The 23,212-nt window shown below is 33.0% G+C and overlaps 2 protein-coding genes across 2 annotated transcripts; both read left to right on the top strand.

Moving 5' to 3' along the window:
* Positions 1-4,567: 4,567 nt before the first annotated feature.
* Positions 4,568-13,853, top strand: LOC112525747. The gene is made up of 6 exons (XM_025135996.1): positions 4,568-4,779; positions 4,999-5,546; positions 6,314-6,649; positions 9,618-9,992; positions 12,211-12,428; positions 13,271-13,853. Exons 1-6 carry the CDS (start codon positions 4,637-4,639, stop codon positions 13,514-13,516), a joined length of 1,866 nt encoding a protein of 621 aa, XP_024991764.1. The 5' UTR covers positions 4,568-4,636; the 3' UTR covers positions 13,517-13,853.
* Positions 13,854-22,478: 8,625 nt separating this feature from the next.
* On the top strand, positions 22,479-22,997 carry LOC112524905 (histone-lysine N-methyltransferase, H3 lysine-79 specific-like). Its single transcript, XM_025134848.1, has one exon. The coding sequence runs from the start codon at positions 22,479-22,481 to the stop codon at positions 22,995-22,997; it is 519 nt and encodes a 172-aa protein (XP_024990616.1).
* The last annotated feature ends 215 nt before the right edge of the window (positions 22,998-23,212 follow it).

Here is a 23,212-nt window from a genome sequence, read left to right as displayed (position 1 = left end):
AGGTATGAAGCACGATTAGTGGCAAAGGGATTCACGCAGCAGGAAGGGGTTGACTTCCATGACATGTTTGCACCGGTGGCTAAGCTAGTCATGGTACAAAACCTACTCACTGTAGCCATGAAAATAAATTGGTTTATTCACCAACTTGATGTCAACAACGTGTTCTTACATGGGGATCTTGATGAGGAAGTGTCCATGAAAATTCTGGAAGGCTTCGTAAGAGAATGAGAAACTCGGGTTTACAGGTTAAGAAAGTCCCTCTATGGTTTGCAACAGGCTTCGTGCAACAGGTACAAACAATTCCCCATGGCCCTGTCAAGTTTGGGCTTTAATCAAACACATGCAGGCGCTTTGTTGTTCATATACGAAAAGGGTGAGAGCTATGTTGTGGCCCTAATATACGTGGATGACGTGATCATCACGGAAAACGACACGGGAAAAATACAAGAAACAAAAGCCTACTTCGATGAAAAATTTAGCATCAAAGACTTTGGATCGTTGTATTGAAGTGGCTAGAACACCTAATGGAACGGTCTGAGTCAACATAAGTACACACTCGCCATATTGAAAGACTGTGGAATGATGGGATGTAAACTGAGTTCTTTTCCAATAAACAAAGAATTTACAATTGATGAAAGTCCATGAATTAAAGCAAGCCAATACGAAAGACTTGTTGGACGATTGTTGTACCTGCAAGCAACAAGACTCGACATCACATATGCAGTCAATATGTTAAGTCAGTTCATTTCTGATCCTTGACAAAGGCATATGGAGGTTGCTACTCGAGTTATGTGCTATCTCAAAGCCAGTCCAGGCCAAGGTATTTTAATACCAAAAGATAGTGGTACCGAGCTCGTTGCCTACTATGACTCTGACTAGCTTGGATGCGCCTTCACAAGGAGGTCACAAACCGGATATCTCTTACTCTTAAGAGGAGCCCCGATTTCATGGAAAACGAAGAAACAGACAGTGGTGTCACGTTTGTCGGGAGAGGTGGAGTATAGCGCCATGGCACATGCGGTGAGTGAGGTTTTATGGCTATGATGGCTTCTAAAGATCTTGAAAGTGGCACCTACATAAGCGACGACACTCTTTTATGACAATCAAGCACCAAGACACATTGCCAACAACCAATTTTTCATAAACCGAACAAACATGTGGAAATGGACTGCTACTTTGTTAGAGAGAGGGTGGAATCACGATAAATACAACCAATATGCATGAACATAAAAGTCCAGATAGCAGATGTTTTTACCAAAGCTTTAGGGTACTTGACAAGTTGGGCATTCGAGACTTACATGCTCAAACTTGAGGGGGAGTGAAGGATATTTACCATATTTGTGTATATCCTTAATTGTAGCTATCTACTACGTAATTATCTTGTATTTCCTTGTATATGTTGTCGTATTTAAACCGATTCAACCCTAATGAGAAATTGATCTTTCTGGTCACCACATTCTTTAATGTTCGCATTGGGCTGAAAAAGTATAACTTTACCCGTCTTGTTAACTTCTTCCAATAACTCCCATTTTTTGTGGTTTCCTTATTTATAGAAGATATATATATATATATATATATATATATATATAGGGGTTGGTTCAAATACTAACCAAGATTTTTGTGTTAACTTTGTTAACCAAACTCAACCAATCGTATTTCATCTTTTCTTTAGGTTCACATATAACTCATATATTAATGACAAAGATAATTAAGTAATTTGTCATTTATATAACTCCCAAATCATTAATTGGGAGTTACAAATCTAAAAATCTCAATAATTGATGATTATGTAATATTGATGTTTTTTTATACGTGTTCATGTTTTGTAATTTCGATTTATTCTATCCATAATGATATTGATTTTGTAATTGTTAAAGAATTTCCGATTGTAAAGATTTCGATATCGTCCGAGTAATATGGATAAACCTATTGGAAAACAAATCGACAACAATGAAAATGAAAAGGTTAAAATCGCCTACGACTACAATCGGAATTTGAATTCATATGTAATTGTTAAAGAATTGTTCACAAGTGTTCATATGTACACTAGCTGCATATCTCAACATTGGCTTGCTTCTGAATGTATTCATAATGAAGGAACTATTGTTCACAAACTGTTCATATTGTGTTCATATGTACACTAGCTGCATATCTCAACATTGTCTTGCTYCTGAATGTRTTCATAATGAAGGAACTATTGTTCACAAACTGTTCATATTRTGTTCATACCTGTTTTTTTATTTATTTACTTTCGTGTAACAACTATTCTTATTATATTGATATTGTGTTAATAAATGCTATACAGTCCAAGTTCATATATATGTCAATTTGTGTTCGTATTTGACACAATGGTTCATATATATATGTGTGTGTGTGTGTGTTCATATGGTTTTTACATTAACAAAAATAAATTAATAAAAATAATGAAATTTTTTTATTTTGTAACTTCCAATTAATAATATAGGAGTTACATAAAAAAGAAAATTACCTAAATACTCTTTTCCCCTTTGTTCACGTATGTTCTTTGAAATTATAAATTTAAAATTTTAATTTTTTATCATGATTAATCACAACCATTCATCGTAAGAATCAATGGCCAAGATTAGTTAACAAAGTTAACACAAAAATCTTGGTTTATTCATATTTATTCCCATTCATAGAGAGAGAGAACGAAAAGTTCAATTGCAAACTTGTTTTACATTGTGAACTGAGAGACATATGAGAGGCGACACGTGTCCCCATTTATTCCCATTCATCATGAATAATAAGCCCATTCCACATAAATAATGAACATGAAATTTTTTACACTATTCAAGATGAATGAGACATGAGTCATGATGAATATTCGTGAATGTCTACGATATATGGCGCTCCCTTTTGTCCCGTGGTTAATTACGAAACTTAGGATTGCAATTTTTCATGCCCCTTATATACATATATATATATATATATATATATATATAGGAGAAAGAGAAAGAGAAAGAGAGAGTTAAAATGTGATACCTTCGATGACGATGGAAAGACACTATTCATACATGACTAACTGAATGTCATTCACTAAGAGTTACGATAAGGGAGTGTGAGATATCGATGCATAAGCCTTAGTATGCACACCTGTTGATCAATCTCATCAAATAAAATATCATAAATTGTTAGGTTTAACATCCTCAGTTCGCTTATGAACAAATAAATCTTAATCCCTCAACATTTTTGGTAAAAAGATTATAAGCTAATTGATAGTCATTTGGAACGAAGTGTAGTTCAGTATGACCTTCCAATTACATGATGACATAAAATGATGGCACATCTCGATGTATTTCATTCCTAAAATGAAGCAAATGATTTGCGGCAATGCAATGAGACGTGTGTTGTCAGAAAAGATAGGATCCCTGAATACACCATGTCAGTGTCTAACTAATTTTCATCCAAATGGTTCTCACTTTCAAGTTAGATAGAACGAACTACCAAAATAATGAATAATTTTTAGATAGGGAACTACCTTGCTAATTTCATCCCCTTGCAACTCTTATATTATGAGCACAATTAAAACACTTGTGATACTCATAGGACATCATATGTGATATTGTTGTAATGCCGCGGTTCAATACACAAGTTCAACAACTTGTACTCATGTATATATGTAAATTTCATATATCAAACATATGAGTTCATACATCTGACACTTTCGAACTATACTACAACAAGATTGGGTTTATATATAGGACACATAAAACATTTAAGTGTCTTCATAACATTTTTAATAAGACTTATGTTTATATGATCAAATTATAAAATTTTCTATCTAAAAGTGTTGCAATAGATTTTATCAACACTTTTAGGAGTTTTAACAAATTTTTAGAATGGTTTTAAAATAAAATGTCGTATAATACATGACACTTTTGAGAAATGTCCTATAAGCCTATCTTTTTATAAGACAGTTGTTCTTGTAGGACACTTTTTCATATAGTTAATATGTCAATTTATTTTAAATGCGTCTTATAGAATTTGTTAAAACGTTTAATAACATCGTACAAACCTATTGTAATCAACACTTTTAGATAAAACATTTTGTAGTTTGATCCTATAAACTTAATTCTTATGAAATGTTTTATTAAAATGCTAAAACATTTTAAACCTACTATAAACTCAAAGACAAACTAGAGATGTTTTAAGAATACAATATTCTAGGATCAACATTATGATTACATATAATATAAACATGCACCAATGAAGTGGGTAATGCCTCTATTAGTATATTTCTGTAAAAATCTACAACCATCATTTACTTGTTTTTGAGCATACACCAAAGGTTAATGGTTGCATATATTTCCTTGCTTGGTTGCAGATCACAGCACCATTACCCTCAGAGTAAATTATATACATCTGATTTTATAATGGTTTAAGATAGTATAACACTGAGCACACCAAAAACATTGATAAAAGAAGGAAAGAAAAAGCAAGGTTACAGAAAAGATAAAGAAAACCCACTTATTTGTTTGTCTTAATGATTTTGCTTTTATATGTATTTTAGAGATAGAGATTGAGACAGAAAGAGAGAGAGAGAGAGAGAGAGAGAGTCTCTTTATTAGAGTGGCGATCCTTGCAGAACAAAGACTCTTTCTTTCTTGCAACAAAAATGCAATGTTCAAAAGAAACCATTGTTCGTTTGTTCTACAATGCCTCCAGTTCTTTCCAGCTTCTCTTCCTCTTCTTCTACCTCACATCCATTTTTCTTTCCAAATTCTTGTTCTTCATTTCTGCCATCCCATTCCTCCCAAGGTACATAATTCATCTCTTCAATTGAATGCAAACCCCTTTGGATTTACTCAGATTCTAACCAGGACTCTTTCGTTTTACCCCAGACCCCACTTAGATTTTGCAAAATTGTTACAATTGGCTTCGTAATGACCCAATGATCCTTCTTCAACTCACCTTTAGATGTGTCTTTTTCGTTTTTCAAATACATATTACTAATTTTTTTGGGTTATTTTTAAACAGAAATGATGAAGAATATGAATATTCTACAGTTACGGACGAAGAAGAGGAGGAGGAGGAGGAAGTGGAAGTGGAAGTGGAAGATGACGATGAAGGGTTTTATTACGATGAGGGTCCAGAGAAAGATCATCTGGTCGCTGATATCATCGAAGATGGTGAAAACCTCCTCTTTTTGCAGACTAGTGCAACAAGTTCATGTCAAAACAGTGTAATTTTTGACGAGGAGATCGTGAATGACCCTCTAGAGAGAGCAGCTGTTAGTGATGATTCGCCATTCTATAGCGCACCAGAGTCCGACTCCGAAGAACACAATAATCAAGAAGATCGCCCTGAGGAAGAGGACGACGAAGATGACGATGAAGATAGGGACACCATATCATTGACCGCTGGTTCTAAATCTGCATCTACTTCTTTTAGATATGATATGAATACACCCGCCATAACCACTCGTGCAAAGTCTGCTTGTACTTCTTTCAGATACGTTGGAGACGAACCATCTTTGCGTGTCACCAAGAAGATCGCTTTTGTACTTGATGATGACAAAATTGAAGGTATCGTGTAGATTTTGGCCAAGGAATATGCATCTTTGTTGATTCCACATACATGATTTAATTAAGAACACAAAATAATTATTTTAATATAGAATAAAAATCAGGTTTCATTAAAAATGATAAACAACGGTTTTCCTTTTTTAATATCTGACTAGACTTTTCCACCTTTTATGTTGTTATTACCAAAGAAATTAAAAAAAAATAAAAAAATAAAGGGATTTACACTTGCAACATATATGTATCAACACTGTCACTAATGCCTATTTATCCAAATCGTTACCTATAGATGCTTACTTATAGGAATCAACACTATAATTTATTTTGATGAGTAAGATTTTAGTACATCAAAACGTATTGAATACAATAATTAAGAGTCGTAATCTTCACTTACCGGGTAAAACTCTCCATCCTTCTCATTGCTTTTACTCGGTAAGATTCTTGTCCCTTGTCATGTTTATCCGATAAGAAATTTTATTCGGTAAACACTTACAAAGTAAGCGTTTAATTATAAACGACCCCTAAGTTATAGATACTTTTTATTAACTTAAGGAACTATACATTAATTTAAAACGGGACCTTTAGAACCCTTAATTTTTTTTATGTCAAGACGGTAACTCCAACATCAGTACTTAATACTTGAACAAACAATATTTGTAAGGTTTAGTTTTTAAACACCAATTCTATAACATGCTTATCACTGATTATTTAGTTTTGATTGTAGCATTTTAGATGTGTAATGTGCATGTTTTTTGCTTTTTATTTTATAGAGAAGTACCGTGAAACCGGAAAGAAGTTGGAATCAAACTTAACGCAAGTCGACAAGTTCTTGAACCTCGCATCATTGAATCCGGTGACAAAAAGATTTGAACTAGAGGAAAAGGATAAAGAAGAGATCTTTGGTGATACGAATACTGTCGGATCAACATCTAAAAGTTCATCTGAATGGCGAAGCTCCATTAATTGCAGAGATCCGAGTTACGATCCATTTTCGTCTTCATCAAGAAGAAGTTGCCCCAAATGGGAGTCTTACACCGTTTTTCAGAAATACGATGAAGAAATGTTGTTTTTAGATAGAATTAGTGCACAAAAGCTTCAAGAAACAGGTACGCTCTATCTGTTTCCTTTCTTGATCTTGACACCTTATACTCTCCGAGATCATCAATGTCTTTACGGAAGAGCAATTCCGAAAGATGGGACATGTTTGTCTCTTGAAACTTGAAAATTTGTTTAATTAATGTAAACTAGAAAATTGGCATATCATCATCATAGTTAAACATTAATTTTTATTTGCATTAAAAGCAAAAATATGTGAATACACTACAACAAAATTGGGTTTATAGGACGCCTTCAATCTCTAAACGTTCCAATAGACCGCTTTATAGAGCCAAAATACAAAAGGTTCTATTTAAATGTGTTGTAATGAGTTTATTTGACGCTTTTAGACGTTTTAACAAGTTTTTTATGATATTTTTAATACAAAGTGTCGTATTAGCAACTTTATATGATACTTTTAAGAAACTGTCCTATAAACTCATTTTTTTATAAGACATTTGTTTTTATAGGACGATTTTTCAAATAGTGTTCTATAAAGTTGCTAATGGACGCTTTATATTAAAAGTATCTTAAAAAACTTATTACGACATCAAAAAACGTCATATAAATTTATTACAACACTTTTAGATGATGCGCTTTATTTTTTTGGTCCTATAAAAATGTCTATTAGGACGTTTAAAAAATTAAGAGTATCCTATAAACCCGATTTTATTGTAATAATTATTACATATACCCCATTAGGTTGTTATAGAAAAATGCGGTGTTATTTTTTCAACATATAGTTTTTAATTAACCATTATTGAGGTTGATTTTGATGAACACGTAAGTTTATATTAAACCTGTTAAATTCTTTTAACAAATTACAAGTCAAATCAAATATTTAATCTTTTTCCAGATATTATAATATTTAATAAAAATATTTGTTTAACTTTTTATTGTCGCCTAATTTTTTTGCCATTCTATCATGTTTGGACTACCTTTTCGGCTTCAAAGTAGAGTTTGGTACGCATAACAGGAGTATGTCTAGTGTTTGGTACGACTAGGACTGGACATGACAGAATTAGAGAAGCTACCCCCAAAAGTTATTTAATGATTTTAAATATTATATAATAGTTATAATTAACACAAATAAAGTAAATAATTAAAAATTTTAATTTATAAATATTTGTACATAATTTTCATATTTGTACCAAATTTGAATGAAAAATTTGATACAATTGATGGTAGTAGTGTGTTGGTGGAGGTGGTTTTAGTTATGGTGGAGGTGGTGGTGGCTAACGGTATTAGTGGCTAACGGTATTAGTGGCAACGGGCGGTGGTGGTCGGTGGCCAACAGTGGTTATGGAGGTAGAGGCAGTGGTGATTGGTGGACGACGGTGGTTTATAGAGGACATGAAGATGGCAGATTTTGGTGGTGATGGTTGACAACGGTGGAGGAGGTAGTTGTGGTTGATGTAGTGAAGATAGTGGTGGTAGTGGTTATGGTGGAGGTGAGGTGGCAATGAATGGTGGTGGCCGGTGGAGGTCGTGGAGGAGGTTGTTTGCAGTAAAGGATGAGTTGATGGTGGCGAATGGCGGTAGTGTTGGTGGCAATGGTCGGTGGTGGTCGGTGGTCGACTATGGTAGAGGTGGCAATGGACTTGGTGGACGGTGGTTGTGGACGCGGTGGAGGATGTTGTTGTAGTGGAAGAGGAGGTGGAGGTGGAGGTGGCCACCATGACTGCCGGTAGTGGTGGCGGCGGCCGAAACTAGCGATGATGACCATTAAAACAAATATCATATTAAGGTTATCTCAAACTAGGGTAGATTAGTAATATTTTAGTTTCTGTTTCATTCTTGTCCCATCTTGTTCCACCTATTTTGGTGGAACAAGAAAAAACTTATTTTGTCCCATGCTGTCCCACCTTGTCTCAGTTTTTATCCTTATCCCATGTCTCGCCAAACGTGGGACAATGAGTTCTTGTTCTGTCCCATGCTGCGCCAAACATGGGACAGTAAGTTTTGTCCCGTCCTATTCTGTCCCCTCCCATCTACCAAACGCAGCCTAAGTGTTCACTTGTTAAATAAACAAAAATTATGGCCGCATATTAAAGGAGGGTTCAAATGAAAATCGATTTTCAGTTGTGAATTGAGGGATAAAGTAGTGCACGACATCTTCACAGATTATTCATGATGAAAAATGTATTATTCATGATGAAAAATGCAATATCATTCATCATTAATAGTTAATGAACTTCACATTCGTTATTGATACTGAGTTTCATTCATTACTCGTACTGAAAGAGAATGTTTCCTTGTCATGCTCTTATTTCTCCCCCGGTTCACAATCAAAAATCGGCTTTTATTTGTTCTCTCTCTCTCTCTCTCTCTCTCTATATATATATATATATATATAAATGTATGAAGGTTCAAACGAGAACACATTTATTTCACGAAAACACAAAAACATCCTGATCACATGTGATAATGCTCGTGAGGGGATCTGGTGGTGTGCGGACATGTCCTTCAACTTAGGTCATGTCAAATATCGTATGCGTCTCTAATTTAGTATCACATATGATAGATTATAGTATGACATTAAGAACACTCTTATTACATATGATACTACACTTGAGGGGCCTAGTAGTGTATGGAGAACTTGATATACAACCCAGGTCCCGCCAAAGGTTGTCCACATCTCTGATTTAGTATCAAATGCACTATATCATATGCGATTGAATATAGTATCACGCATGATTAATATATTAAACCGGTGTTCTTGCATTCTCGTAAAATAAATGTATTCTCGTTTTAACCCTCCATATACATACATATATTATCATACTACACACGAACCGTAAATAAAATGATCAAAATGATTTTATATTTTAATTAATGCTCCCAAAGTAATACTTTTTTCATTTAAAAGTATCCTTCTTTGTCCACCGTAATAACAATTATTTGTCTATTTCTTTTTTTATTTAAAAAGAAAGGTATATATGCACTTTCACCATATAACAAAGTTTTGGTCTATTACAGAGTCGTTTAGGTCGTCAATGACGTGCCATTCATCAATATCAGAAAAGATCATCCACAAATTAGCATCAAGAAACAGAAAAACATCGTATATTTACCAGAATTCGTATCACGAACTGGAAGCGGCCTACGTAGCACAAATTTGTTTGACTTGGGAAGCTCTTAATTGGAACTACAAGTACTTCCACCAATTAAGAGTTTCGCGTCGTGACTCAGACCTTGGATGCCCTGCATATGTCGCACAACAATTTCAACAATTTCAAGTGCTTTTACAACGGTACATCGAGAACGAGCCTTATGAAAACGGTAGGAGACCTGTAGTTTATGCGAGAATGAGAAGTCTGGCTCCGAAGTTGCTTCAAGTCCCAGAATACCGAGGTAACGTTTAGATTTATTTATCTTTTTTTAAGCTTGAATTGCCCGATTAATACATAACTATTTAAAAGATCATAAGTTTTCTTAAACTAATTTGCTTAAGAGTATATATATATATATATATATATAGGGTTAGGTTCACGTGAGACCAATGGTTTTTCGTGAGACCCGTTAAACCAATTCTCAACCCTTGGATTAGATTTACAATCGTCAGATCTGAATATTTATAAACGCTACGAGACTTCTCACTAATTACGAAATTGCCACCTTGCAACTTTGCAACCATTAGATCATTAATTCATAAATTTAATCAATGAACATAAATTGGTCTTACGGGTCTCACGAAAAACCCTTGGTCTCACGTGAACCCAACCCTATATATATATATATATATGACTGAAATCAAATAAAAACTATAGATATTTTGAGAACTGTAAGAATTATTATATGCATTGATGCATATATACTATATGAATTTCAGTGTGCATACATAGTAGATATACATTGATAAATATATTTATTGACAAAAAATATATTTTGATAGTAAATTACACTACAATAAAATCGGGTTTATAGGACGCTCTAAATTATAAGTGTCCTAATAGACCTCTTTATAGGAACTAGTTTATAGGACCAAAAAAATAAAGTGTCATATCTAAAGGTGTTGTAATAAGTTTATATGACGTTTTTTGACGTCGTAATAAGTTTTTTAGTACACTTTTAATATAAAGTGTCAAATTATCAACTTTATAGGACATTATTTGAAAAATTGTTCTATAAAAACAAGTTAACTATAAAAAAAATTCAGTTTATAGGACACTTTCTGAAAAATGTCCTATAAAGTTGCTAATACGACCATTTGTATTAAAAATATCCTAAAAAATTTGTTAAGTCGTTCAAAAACGTCATATAAACTTATTACAACACATTTAGATATAACACTTTAAATTTTGATCATATATATTAAGTACTATAAAGCGGTCTATTGAGGCGTTTATAAATTTGGGGCGTCCTAAAACACAATTTTGTTATAGTAAAATATCCATCAATGTATGTACTACATCTTATAGTTCGGAAAATATTTATAATTGCCATTCGCATCTCTCTCTCATATATTATACATATACATATACATATATATATATGTATGCATGCATTTGATTAACACTACATAACTTTTTATGTGTATTTTTATTTAACAAGCACGAAAAAGAGTTCCATATTTGGAACAAACATTTTGTACAAAAATACATGTTAATCAATAACTTTTACAATATTTGGCAAAGTTAAACCAACTTATTTTTTTGAGTTTATTTCAAAAGCCAATCAAAACACCACTAATTATACACTTTTGTAATTCTCATTAGTGTGTATATATATATATATATATATATATATATATATATATATATATATATAAACAAGGGGAATATACTCTGAAGCTTGCTTTAGCTTTTTAATGATTATTTAACAAAAATAAAACTTGTTACCAAGACGAATCTTTAATTTTTGTTATCAAAATATTATCTTTAAAATTTTCAGATAACTTCTATTAAATATCAACATACACTTTCACTTATTAAATATATTTATTAAAATTATTAGGATTTTTAAGATTGATTAACTTTTATAATTGCAACGATAACACTTGTAAAATCGTGACGAATTCGAATTGTGTTTAACTTGTAACAGAATTTAAATGTTTCATGGTTTGCTTAATAATTTTCGAAAATTAAATGAATTCTATAATAATCTTTGGAAGTTGGAATTTTCAAATTAACAATAAAATGAAATACAATCATTGCAACAAATAGTTATATACCCTCTAAAAAGAAGGTTATATATAATTTTTTTTATTAACCTGGATATCCAACTTGCTATGTGAGCCGACTAATTTTATGATGACCACCTGTTTTGTTTTGTGGTAGCCCAGAGTCACCGTATGTGAACCTCCGTGGCCACAATGAGATTTTTGTTTCTTCTTGTATTTGAACAAAGGACCTCCGGACACTTTTGATATTTGAAACCCAAACTGATCAAACCAATTAGATGCCACCTTGTGCTTTATGTACCCTTTTATTATCATCAGTTGTATTTGAAATTAGAGTCAGTCATTTGATAACTTCACTTGTTCTTCCATTTTGACAAAAATAGATTGTTCTTATTGAAACCCCACCCAATGAAAACTGAATATTGTAGAACTCATGATTTTTTTTTGTAGATTCTGATGATGAGAAGAAAGACGAATATTTGGGGTCAAGAATTTCGTCAGATTCATTTCTTGTGATCATGGAAGAAGCAATCAAAACATTCATGAATTTTCTTAGGGTTGATAAGGAGAATCACTTCCACATATTTACAGATCTTTTTCGCATCAAAAACCCAAGAACTTCAGTCGATCCAACTCTTCTACAGTTGCTCAAGAAAGTAAACCATAAGGTTTGAACCCCCCCTCTTTCACAAAACCCTAATATGCATTACTTGGTTATACTTCTTTTGTTGTAGAATATCCCAAGAGGAAGTCTACAAGTTGGGTTTCAGGGATATACAGAAAACAAGAATCACAGAGTCTAATGAGAGAAAGAATGATACCCTCTGTATGCATCACTGGCTTGTCCTCCACAATTAGTTTTCTATCATCTTAGTGTGCCACTTGCATCGGCTACTGTCCATGCTTAGCCTGAGCTAACGCTGAGATTCTAAAAAACAATTTTATATAGGCTAAAGATACCAAGTCCACTAACTATATATTAGAGTCCCACTTTAATAATAAAACTTATTCATGGCTGGCCCATTTCCTTAAGACCTCATGCCTTAGATTCATTTGAGAGCGCATTTTAACCATGAATATAATAAATGGGAGATCAATGGATGAACGATAACTTGGTTGCCTGTATGAAAACGATTACCGACGTTGATAGGTAAATTGTTATCGACATGTTTAGGAAAACGAAAAATCATTGAGGGCATGTGTACTTTTGGATTGAACGCTTGCTACCAATATAATATTTTTGAGATATTTAATTTTTTGTTAAATTAAAGATCACCCCAGTTGATTTTTCCGATTCCGGCACTGCTTCCTGCACTCCATCAGAAAGTGGAATTTGTTAACGTTCATCTTTATTGTTTATTATATATTTCTGCAAGAAGAGTATGTTAATTAAAGTCGTTGAATCAAAGATACCAGATATACCATAATTACAAAAGAAATTAAACACCTTTATGTTAATCTTGTGGGACCTGTTGGTATGAATTAATTTAAATGTTGTTTAAATATGCAGAAAAAGTTGAAGCTAAGAGATCTACAGCGATCTCGTAAGTGCTTACGCAAAAGGAGATCAAAGCAAGAGAACGAAATGGAGGTGTTGATGGCACAAATAGACTTAAAAGTGGTGTCAAGAGTTCTGAGAACTACGGATCTAAGTGAAGAACAGATGCATTGGTGTGAAGACAAGATGACCAAAGTGAGAGTTTGTGATGGGAAACTACAAAGAGATTCTTCCCCACTTTTCTTTCCTGCACATTAGCTAGCTCCTCAGACCCCACCATACGGGTGCTTATTGCTTTCATGACTAGATTATGAATGTGCACATCACACCATTTCTTTGCATGGAATGATAGAGAATATCCCTTTTCACCCCTTTTTTCATAGATTGATGAAAAAGAAGAAAAATGGCCGTGCATGGATCAGAGAAGCCACATGTAATGACGGATAAAGATGATTCGGTATGCGCTTTTGACCCATGCTTATCTTCTTGTTTTTTGGACAATAAACCAATCACATTATAGTGAGTTCAACAATGGCCATATTGATACTAGCTAGCTACTCTCTTAAGTCTAGTTTTGGACGATGGAGATGGATGATTATTGAATAAAATGGGTTTACTATACAACCACTATTCTTCAATATTTACTTGTGTTGAGAAGGACATATATATAAAGATGAGATGGAAAGGACAAGGTTTTTGGTATCTTTATCTTTTGAAATTTAGGGTTTATCTTAGAGGTGGAATCGGAAGGGGAGAATCAAAAGTTAAAGCTGGGAAAAGATGCATCTTGGAATAAAAAGTCGGCCATATGATACACGCAAAGGATAAAGAGGAGGTAGACCAACTTTGTTTTAGAGGAAAAGTAGTTCAATAGACAAATCAAATCTAGATAGATGGCACTAACTACCAAGAAATTTCATGATTTGTGGTAGCCTTCAATTCATATTCTACTTTACAATTACAAGAATTAATAATATGCTTCAAATTATTTTTATGAAATGAAATAATGGGTGTTTTTTTTTTTAACTTGAGGAGCATTTTGAGTTTTTTGGATGACTTTTCTATTATATGATAGTGGTACTTTATGTCGTGGCAATTTTGTAAATAAGTAGAACTTCGGTGGATGGCCGTAGATGAGACAAGTACATACGAAAACAAAGTCTTTTACTGATGAAAAATCAATAGAGATCCATCGGTAAAGGTATGTTGGCCAAAGCTTGGCCAAAAATGACAATTAGCTACGGATTTTCGATGGGCCGCTTTACCGACAGATTTCTAACAACCTCATTTCACCGATTGATTTTCGAAAGACCACTTTTTACCAATGGATTTTCAAGAGTCCATTTTACTGGTAGATTTCCAAGGGCTGGATTTACTGACGCATTTTCGAGGGCGGGTCACAGTAGACGCCATTATTAACGAATCTCCAGGATCCCAATTTTTTTTAAAATACAACTTTTACTCGTAATTTACTTGGCACTAAATACATGTAACATATATATATATATATATATAGGGGTCCATTTAAAGGAGAAGCGATTAGCGGGAGGTAACCGTGAAATCCAATATGAACCACTCGTTAACGATATTTAAGGATATTTCTTAAATAAACTAAAAAGGTAATGTAGTAATTCTACTTTGATAACTAATGAAAATATTTAATTAATTTTTTTAGAAGAAAATATTTTTTTTTAAATTAATTACCAAGTATATCAATTACCTAATATACATCATATTTTAAAGAAGTTTGTGAATCAAAGTGTGTCATAGTGATAACGTTCACAACATTTCACGTGTATCACGATTTATTTTCTTTGTTTTATGAAATGTATCATAGTGTGCATTTTTGTTATTTTCATTGTTTTACAAAAGGTATCACATTGTGCATTTGGGTATCACAGTGAATGTTCGTTTGTAGGTATCACAGTGTGTATTCTATGTTCACATAAGGTTCATCGGAATAAGGTTCGTCGAATAAGATTCACCAGAGAGAGGAAAGAGGAGAGATAAAAGAGGATATTTATAAAATCCCTAAAATGCCATTCATTAATATTAAGTAAAATTTACCAAAATTCTTAATTTCCTAACTTAGCCATTAATTTGTGGTTGAGATTGGATCTCACTACAAGCAAAACAGTTCTCATTTAATTAGTAACTTGACTGCCACATGTTGTCTTATAGGCGACGATTATATAGATTTCTCGCCTAAATATGTATGTAGACACAATTTATATTACTGGTTCAAATGGGCCAATTTAATTGATATCTGTCTCTGTCAACATAATTGATTTCCGTATGAAAATGAATTTCTTTTAAGACTTATTTTCGAGACATATAAGTCTTATTTCTGGAATTCTATTCCTCAGACTTAGAAGTATGATCTATACAGACTTTTTCCATCGACTTAAATGAGCAAAAATCTAAAATGTGATTTTCCAGGGTCATTTTGTTGGATTATAAGTGTCAATTCTGGTTGTTCCTTTGTTGTGATAATGATCAATGTACATGCCTGAGCTATGAAGTCTTCTTTTTCAAACATAGAAGTCTGATCTCTACAAACTTCTTTCAAAGACTTAAATAAACAAAAATATGGATTTCTATTCCTTAGACTTAGAAATCTGATCTCTACAGACTTTTTCCACAAACTTAAATGAGCAAAAGTCTGAAATGTTGTTTTTCAGACATAGAATACAACTCTGAACTTTAGTCCAAAGTGATTTTCCAGGATTATTTTGATGGATTATAAGTTTGTCAATTATGGTTGTTACTTTGTTATGATAATAATCAATGTAAAACCTGGACTATGCAGTCTTCTTTTCCAAACATAAAAGTCTGATCTCTACAGACTTTTTTCAAAGACTTAAATAAGTAAAAGTCTGGATTTCTATTCTCAGACTTAGAAGTCTGATCTCTACAGACTTTTTCCAAAAACTTAAATGAGCAAAAGTCTGAAATGTGATTTTCTAGGGTTATTTTGTTGGATTATAATGGTCAATTATGATTGTTCCTTTGTTATGATAATGATCAATGTACAAGCCTGAGTTATGCAGTTTTCTTTTCCAAACATAGAAGTCTGATCTCTATACATTTTTTTCAAAGACTTAAATAAGCAAAAGTCTGGATATTTATTCCTCAGACTTAGAAGAGTGATCTCTACAGACTTTTTCCACATACTTAAATGAGCAAAAGTGTGAATGTGATTTTCCAGAGTTATTTTGTTGTATTATAAGTGTCAAGTATGGTTGTTCCTTTGATATGATAATGATCAATGTATAACCTGTGCTATGTAGTCCTCTTTTCCAAACATAGAAATCTGATCTCTTCAGACTTTTTCCACAAACTTAACTGACCAAAAGTTTTAAATGTGATTCTCCAGGGTTATTTTGTTGTATTATAAGTGTCAATTATGGTTGTTTCGTTGTTATGAAAATGATCAATGTAAAACCTAAGCTATCAGTATTCTTTTCCAAACATAGCAGTTTGATCTCTACAGATTTTTTTCAAAAACATAAATAAGCAAAAGTTTGGATTTCCATTCCTCAAACTTAGAAATCTGATCTCTACAGACTTTTTCCACATATTTAAATGAGCAAAAGTCTGATATATGATTTTCTACAGTTATTTTGTTGTATTATAAGTGTCAATTATAGTTGTTCCTTTGTAGTGATAATGATCAATGTCGAACTTGAGCTATGCAGTCTTCTTTTCCAAACATTGAAGTCTGATCTCTACAGACTCTTTCCACAGACTTAAATAACTAAAAGTCTGAAATGTGATTTTCCAAGGTTATTTTGTTGTATTATAAGTATCAATTATGGTTGTTCTTTTGTTATGATAATGATCATTGTATAACCTGAGCTATGCATCTTCTTTTCCAAACATAGAAGTCTTATCTCTGCAGACTTTTTTCAAAGACTTAAATGACCAAAAGTCTGAAATGTGATTTTCAAGGTTATTTTGTTGTATTATAATTGTCAAGTATGGTTGTTCCTTTGTTATGATAATGATCAATGTGTAACCTGAGCTATGCAGTCTTCTTTTCCAAATATAGAAGTCTGATCTCTACAGACTTTTTTCATAAACTTAAATCAGCAAAAGTCTGGATTTCCATTCCTCAGAGTTCGAAGTCTGATCTCTACAGATTTTTTCCACATAGTTAAATGAGCAAAATTCAGAAATATGATTTTCTAGATTTATTTTGTTGTATTATAAAGGTCAAGTATGGTTGTTCCTTTGTTATGATAATGATCAATGTAGAGCTTGAGCTAGGTAGTCTTCTTTCCCAAACATAAAAGTCCGATCTCTACAAACCTTTTCCACAAACATAAATGACCAAAAGTCTAGATTCCCATTCCTCAGACTTAGAAGTGTGATCTCTACAGACTTTTTCCACAGACTTTAATGAGCAAAAGTCTGAAATGTGATTTTCCAGAGTTACTTTTTTTGTATTATAAGTGTCAATTATGGTTGTTCATTTGTTATGATAATGATCAATGTAAAACCTGAGCCATGCAGTCTTCTTTTCCAAACATAGAGGACTGATCTCTATAGACTTTTTCCATAAACTTAAATGACCAAAAGTCTGAAATGTGATTTTCCAGAGTTATTTTGTTGTATTATAAGTGTCAATTATGGTTATTACTTTGTTATAATAATGATCAATGTAGAACCTGGCTATACAGTCTACTTTTCCAAACATAGAAGTCTAATCTCTACAGACTTTTTTCAAAAACTTAAATAAGCAAAAGTCTGGATTTCTATTCTTAGAAGTCTGATCTCTACAGACTTTTTCCACACACTTAAATGAACATAAGTCTGAATTATGATTTTCTAGAGTTATTTTGTTGTATTATAAGTGTCAATTATGGTTGTTCCTTTGTTATGATAATGATCAATGTAGAACCTGAGTTATGCAGTCTTCTTTTCCAAACATAGAAGTCTAATCTCTAGAAAAAAAATTCAAAGACTTAAATTAGCAAAATTCTGGATTTCGATTCCTCAGATTTAGAAGTTTGATGTCTACAGACTTTTTCCACTGACTTAAATGAGCAAAAGTCTGAAATGTGATTTTTCCAGAGTTATTTTTGTTGTATTATATAAATGTCAATTATGTTTGTTCCTTTTTTATGATAATGATCAATGTGAAACCTGAGCTATGTAGTCTTCTTTTCCAAACATAGAAGTCTGATCTCCACAGACTTTTCGACAAACTTAAATCAACAAAAGTCTAAAATGTGATTTTTCAGTGTTATTTTGTTTTATTATAAGTGTCAATTATGGTTGTTCATTTGTTATGATAATGATCATGTAGAACATGATATATGCAATCTTCTTTTCCAGATTTAGAAGCATGAACTCTTAACCCTTTGTGTCCAGACTTAGACATAAATTCTGGTTTCTTCTTTTGGTGATTTAGAAGTATAAATTCTTTTTTTTCTAGGCTTAGAGGCATAAACTTTGCTTCCTTCTTTTCCAGAATTAGAAGTATGAACACTTTTTTCCAGACTTACAGGCATAATCCTGGTTCATTCTTTTCTGGACTTAGAATTCCCAAGCCTGAACCCCTTTTATTTAGACTTAGAGATAAACTCTGCTTTCTTCTTTTGCAGAACTAGTAGTGTGATGTCTGAGCCCTTTTTGCCCAGACTTACATGCATAAACTCTAGTTCCTTCTTATGCATGCTTAGAAATAATGAGCCTTTTTTCCAGACTTAAAGACAAACTTTGGTTTCCTTTTTCTCCAGATTTATAAGTATAAACTCTAAGCCCTTTTTGTCCAGACTTACATGCATAAAATCTTCCTAAGACTTACATGCATAAACTGTGGTCCCTTCTTATGCAGACTTAGAAGTATGAAGTTTTTTTTTCCAGAATTATAGGCATAATCTCTGAGTACATCATCTACACTTCTCCAGGCCAGTTCCCATCAATTTGATGTTCAAGCAGGACTTTCTCCTCATTCGATGTTAGGTACATGTGGCTGAAATACACAAACGAGACCATCATTCCATCAGATTTCATTATTTCCAACTCATTCTCTATAGAAACTTCTGAATCTGAAGTTTGTACCGCTGGTTCTTCTTCCTCTGTAGATTGAATTGTTAAAGGAATTAAAAATTGAATAAATGAATCTAGAGGGGTAAAAGGAATGATTGCAAGACATGAGTTTTGAAAATGATCCTCATACTTATCTTCTAGCTCATCATTAGGTTTTTAAACTCCCCATCTGAACTAGGAATGATAATCGTCTATGTTTCTTCTATTTCCATCTTTTCTGCTTCATTATTAATTGCTTCATGATTATCTACATCAATTCTTTCTTCATTACCAGCTTCCCCTTCAATATTTTCCTCTTCTGTTGCATCTGCATTAGATGCCATTCCTAATGTTGTTGGCTCTTCCAGCCTTATCTTCTTACCCCTCTTTTGATTATCGCAGTTCTCTTCCTTATCAGAGTCATGATCTTCATCATGCTTCCTTTTGAATGTCCCAACTTGTTCCTTGCAGCCCATCTCACGAAGATCCTTCCTTATTAACATTATCATGTACCTTAAATCTACCATTTCTGCTTTCACTTCATTTAATTGATTAGATGTGGCAAAATCTTTAGTATTAGGTATGTAGGCCTTGGGAACGGCAAGGATGGGATTTTGTTGAGAAGTAGATGGATCACTTGGAGGTTGGCTTGGATTATGTGTTTTGGCTTGTGTATGGGGGTGATCCATTTAAGACAGCCTGAGGGTATTTAGGTGGCTGGGTATAGTAGCTTCTGTTTTAACTTGCATCTCAATCATCTTATGACACATAATCTCAAAGTTCTTGAGAATGCAGCTTTGGAACACTTGGAACTCTTGTTTGGAGATAGAGTTTGATGCCAAGTTATTCAGGGTTTTTTGGTTGGTGGCCGCCATCTTTTTCAGACCCTCCAATTGGTGTTTTGTTAGCTATATAGAATTGTCAAGACCTTCAATTTTTTCTCCAATTCCTTCCTCCATTGACGTCATCCTTTCCTCCAAACTTTGTATTTGATTTGAGGTTGTTAATTCATTGATTTTAGAGTCAATCTTTGCAAATTCACTTTTACAAAAGTCACTAAAGTTGTTAAACTATGTAATTGTGACAATTGTTGGTAGGAAACCAGGATCAACAAATGATCCTGTTCGCAATCCCACAACAGGTGTGGGTTGGCCTGATGATGTGAAAAACACATCATGTACAACAGATGTACTTGGTACTGGGATTTTATTGATGTTCATCCCACCAAGATTTCCACCCAATCCTTGACATCCCTAGAAGTACTATAGGTGTTAGTGTAGGTTAACAAACTACCTATGAAGGTAAGTCATAGAGACTTGTGCTGGTCTTAGAAAGAATAGCAGTTTCATGATCTGCATTTGGCTCAATGGGGGATGGACTGTTGGGTTTGAGTTTTTGATCTTAAGTGTTGTATTCAATCTTTTCTCTTATTTGTAATTTTGTATTGTATTTTGTCCTATAAATAGGTTTTGTCTTTATATTTCTTGTATGACATTAGAGTTACATTGTAAGAATCTTAATGAGTTTGTAAGGATACTTTGAAGATAATAATCAAGATTGAGTTTTTCTCTCTAAATTCACTACTTTCAATATTCTTGATTTTGCCATTTTGATGTTCTTGATCGTTCATGAAGATTAATTAAACAATCTGGGATCGTCATCCTCAATTGGTATCAAAGCTGAAATGCAGTAATTTTGGTTAAGAAACTTCACGAAATTCAAGAGAATTCTTGCACAAAATTCTGAAAATCTGGAAATTTTTCGGATTTATCTTCATGTGTTCTTGACTGTTCTTGAGGATGTTTTGAGCATATTATTCTTTTTCTCATCTAAAATCTTCAATTTGTTGATGTTTGATCATGAATTGTTGTTAATCTTGTGCGCATTATTGTTTAGGATCATAATATTCAAACCAATTTGTATTTTCGATTGATTAAATGTTAAAAAATTGAAGATTTTTAAGAGTTTTTCATATCTGGTCAATGAATTTGTGTATGAGAATGAATCCGGTTGTTGAATGTATGCATGTTCACCATATATGGTTGTTGATGGTGTGCATATTTTGTCCGTATTAGGCTTTTGATATTTGCATGGTTTACTATATCCGGTCATTATTGTTTTGCATTTTGATGATGTGTGCATGGTCTGGATATTAATGTTTGTATGTCAACCATATACGGCGCCTATTGGTGTTGATGCATATTAACCGTATTCGGTCATTGAAGTCTTACACATTTATATTATGCATGCTTTTTGTATCCGGCCATTACTGTTCATTGAATGCTTTGCATGGATTGATGTGTGCATGATTACCTAATCCGATTCTTGAAGGTTTTCATGTTTATTGAATCCGACTGTTGCCTTGACCGTATTCTACCATTGCATGCTTACCTATCCGGATATTAATGATGTTGCCTTGACCGTATTCAGCTGTTGCATAGTTACAAGGTGTATTTGGTTGATTGCATAATCAAGGTGTCCGAATTTGGTTGGTATTCTTTGTCAGTATTGTTAATCCGGTCAAACTTGGTTATTGGTATTAAGTTTGAATCCGGCCATTGCATAGTTATAAGTTGTCCGGATTGCTTTTGATATTTTGCATGCTTACATATCCTGTTGTTCATTGTGTGTTTGCTTGATTAAAACATATCCAATTGTTCATTGTGTGTTTGCATGATTAAAAAACATATCAGGCTGTTGATTGTGTTTTGGCATGATTAAAACATATCTGGTTGTTGAAGGTTTTCATATTTGACCGTATTCGGTTGTTTCATAGTAACAAGGTATCCAAGCTATCCGTATTTGATTGGTGTTTGGATGGATTGTTGTTGTACATATTTGACCATATTTTGACTGTCCGTATTGTTTGAACATCCGGTTATTCAAGTTACTTTGACCGTATTCTACATCGGGTCATTGTTGCTTTTTGTGTAGTTTGTGAATCCGATCATAATTATTTGTTTATGTTGAATTAGTTGTCCGGATTTGGAGATTATTCTAAGATCTTCTATTTGGAAATTCCTTGTCCGGAGTCAAATTTCATTTGTTGGGTATTACTTGTTGAATATTCTGTGATTTGATTGATTTTCATTAGTTTGAAAATTTTTGTGCGTGTAGTTGTTAATCAAAGTTTTGAACTGCAGAGATCATTTTATGTTTGATCAATTGTTTCTGAATTTTTCAAATGGCATATATTCTAGAAAGAGAATATAAGGAACTAAGAGAGAAAGTTTCTGATTTGGAGAAAAGTCTGAAAAAGAAACAAGAAAATGCAAATGTATTTTATGAGAATCATGCACATTTAGTTTGGGCTAATGAGATGAAACAAGAATTGAATAAAACTGAAGAAGAAAAGAAGTTTCTACAAGCAGAGATTGATGAACTTCTTGGTAAAGATATTTATCTCAGTGCAAGACAAAAGACAGACTTTGATATGTTAAGGGACAATTCCATACTGAAATCTAGAGTTTATGAAATTGAGAAAATTTTAGAATCTGAAAGAAAAGAGTCAAAGGAAGAAAAGAAAAGGAATGTAAAGCAGATCAAAGAGAATGGTGAGTTGACAAAGAAAATTCATAAAGCTAAGAATGAATTGACTGCTAAAAGGAAATTACTGGAAAAGGAGAAGGATAAGCTAATAGAGGTTGAAAAGAGATTTGATGCTGAAAGAAAGACTTTTGAAAGAAAAATAAAAGATTTATAGTTGAATACTACAAGGCTTTCAAAGCAAATCTCTGAATTTGAACAAATTATCATCTTGGAAAGAGCCAAGTTTGATAATGAGAAGAAATAATATTTGGAAGAATGTCAAAAGAAACATCTGGAAATGTTTGATAGCATTGCTGTAAAGCAGAAAACTTTAAATGAGGAGAGAAATTTTTTTACTATGGAGAAAAAGAATACTGCGAAAAAGAATGC

The sequence above is a fragment of the Cynara cardunculus genome (assembly GCF_001531365.2).
Source record: "Cynara cardunculus var. scolymus isolate 2C chromosome LG 13, CcrdV1, whole genome shotgun sequence".
Taxonomy (NCBI): domain Eukaryota; kingdom Viridiplantae; phylum Streptophyta; class Magnoliopsida; order Asterales; family Asteraceae; genus Cynara; species Cynara cardunculus.
This window is presented reverse-complemented; position numbering and strand designations above follow the sequence as displayed.

What these genes read in the sequence shown, in the direction of transcription:
- LOC112525747 (XM_025135996.1), top strand. Translation starts at nt 4,637, where the DNA reads ATGCAATGTTCAAAAGAAACCATTGTTCGTTTGTTCTACAATGCCTCC. An exon ending in TGATGATGACAAAATTGAAG is followed by an intron (nt 5,547 to 6,313) that starts GTATCGTGTAGA and finishes TTTATTTTATAG; the next exon opens with AGAAGTACCGTGAAACCGGA. An exon ending in TCAAGTCCCAGAATACCGAG is followed by an intron (nt 9,993 to 12,210) that starts GTAACGTTTAGA and finishes TTTTTTTTGTAG; the next exon opens with ATTCTGATGATGAGAAGAAA.
- LOC112524905 (XM_025134848.1), top strand. Translation starts at nt 22,479, where the DNA reads ATGGCATATATTCTAGAAAGAGAATATAAGGAACTAAGAGAGAAAGTT.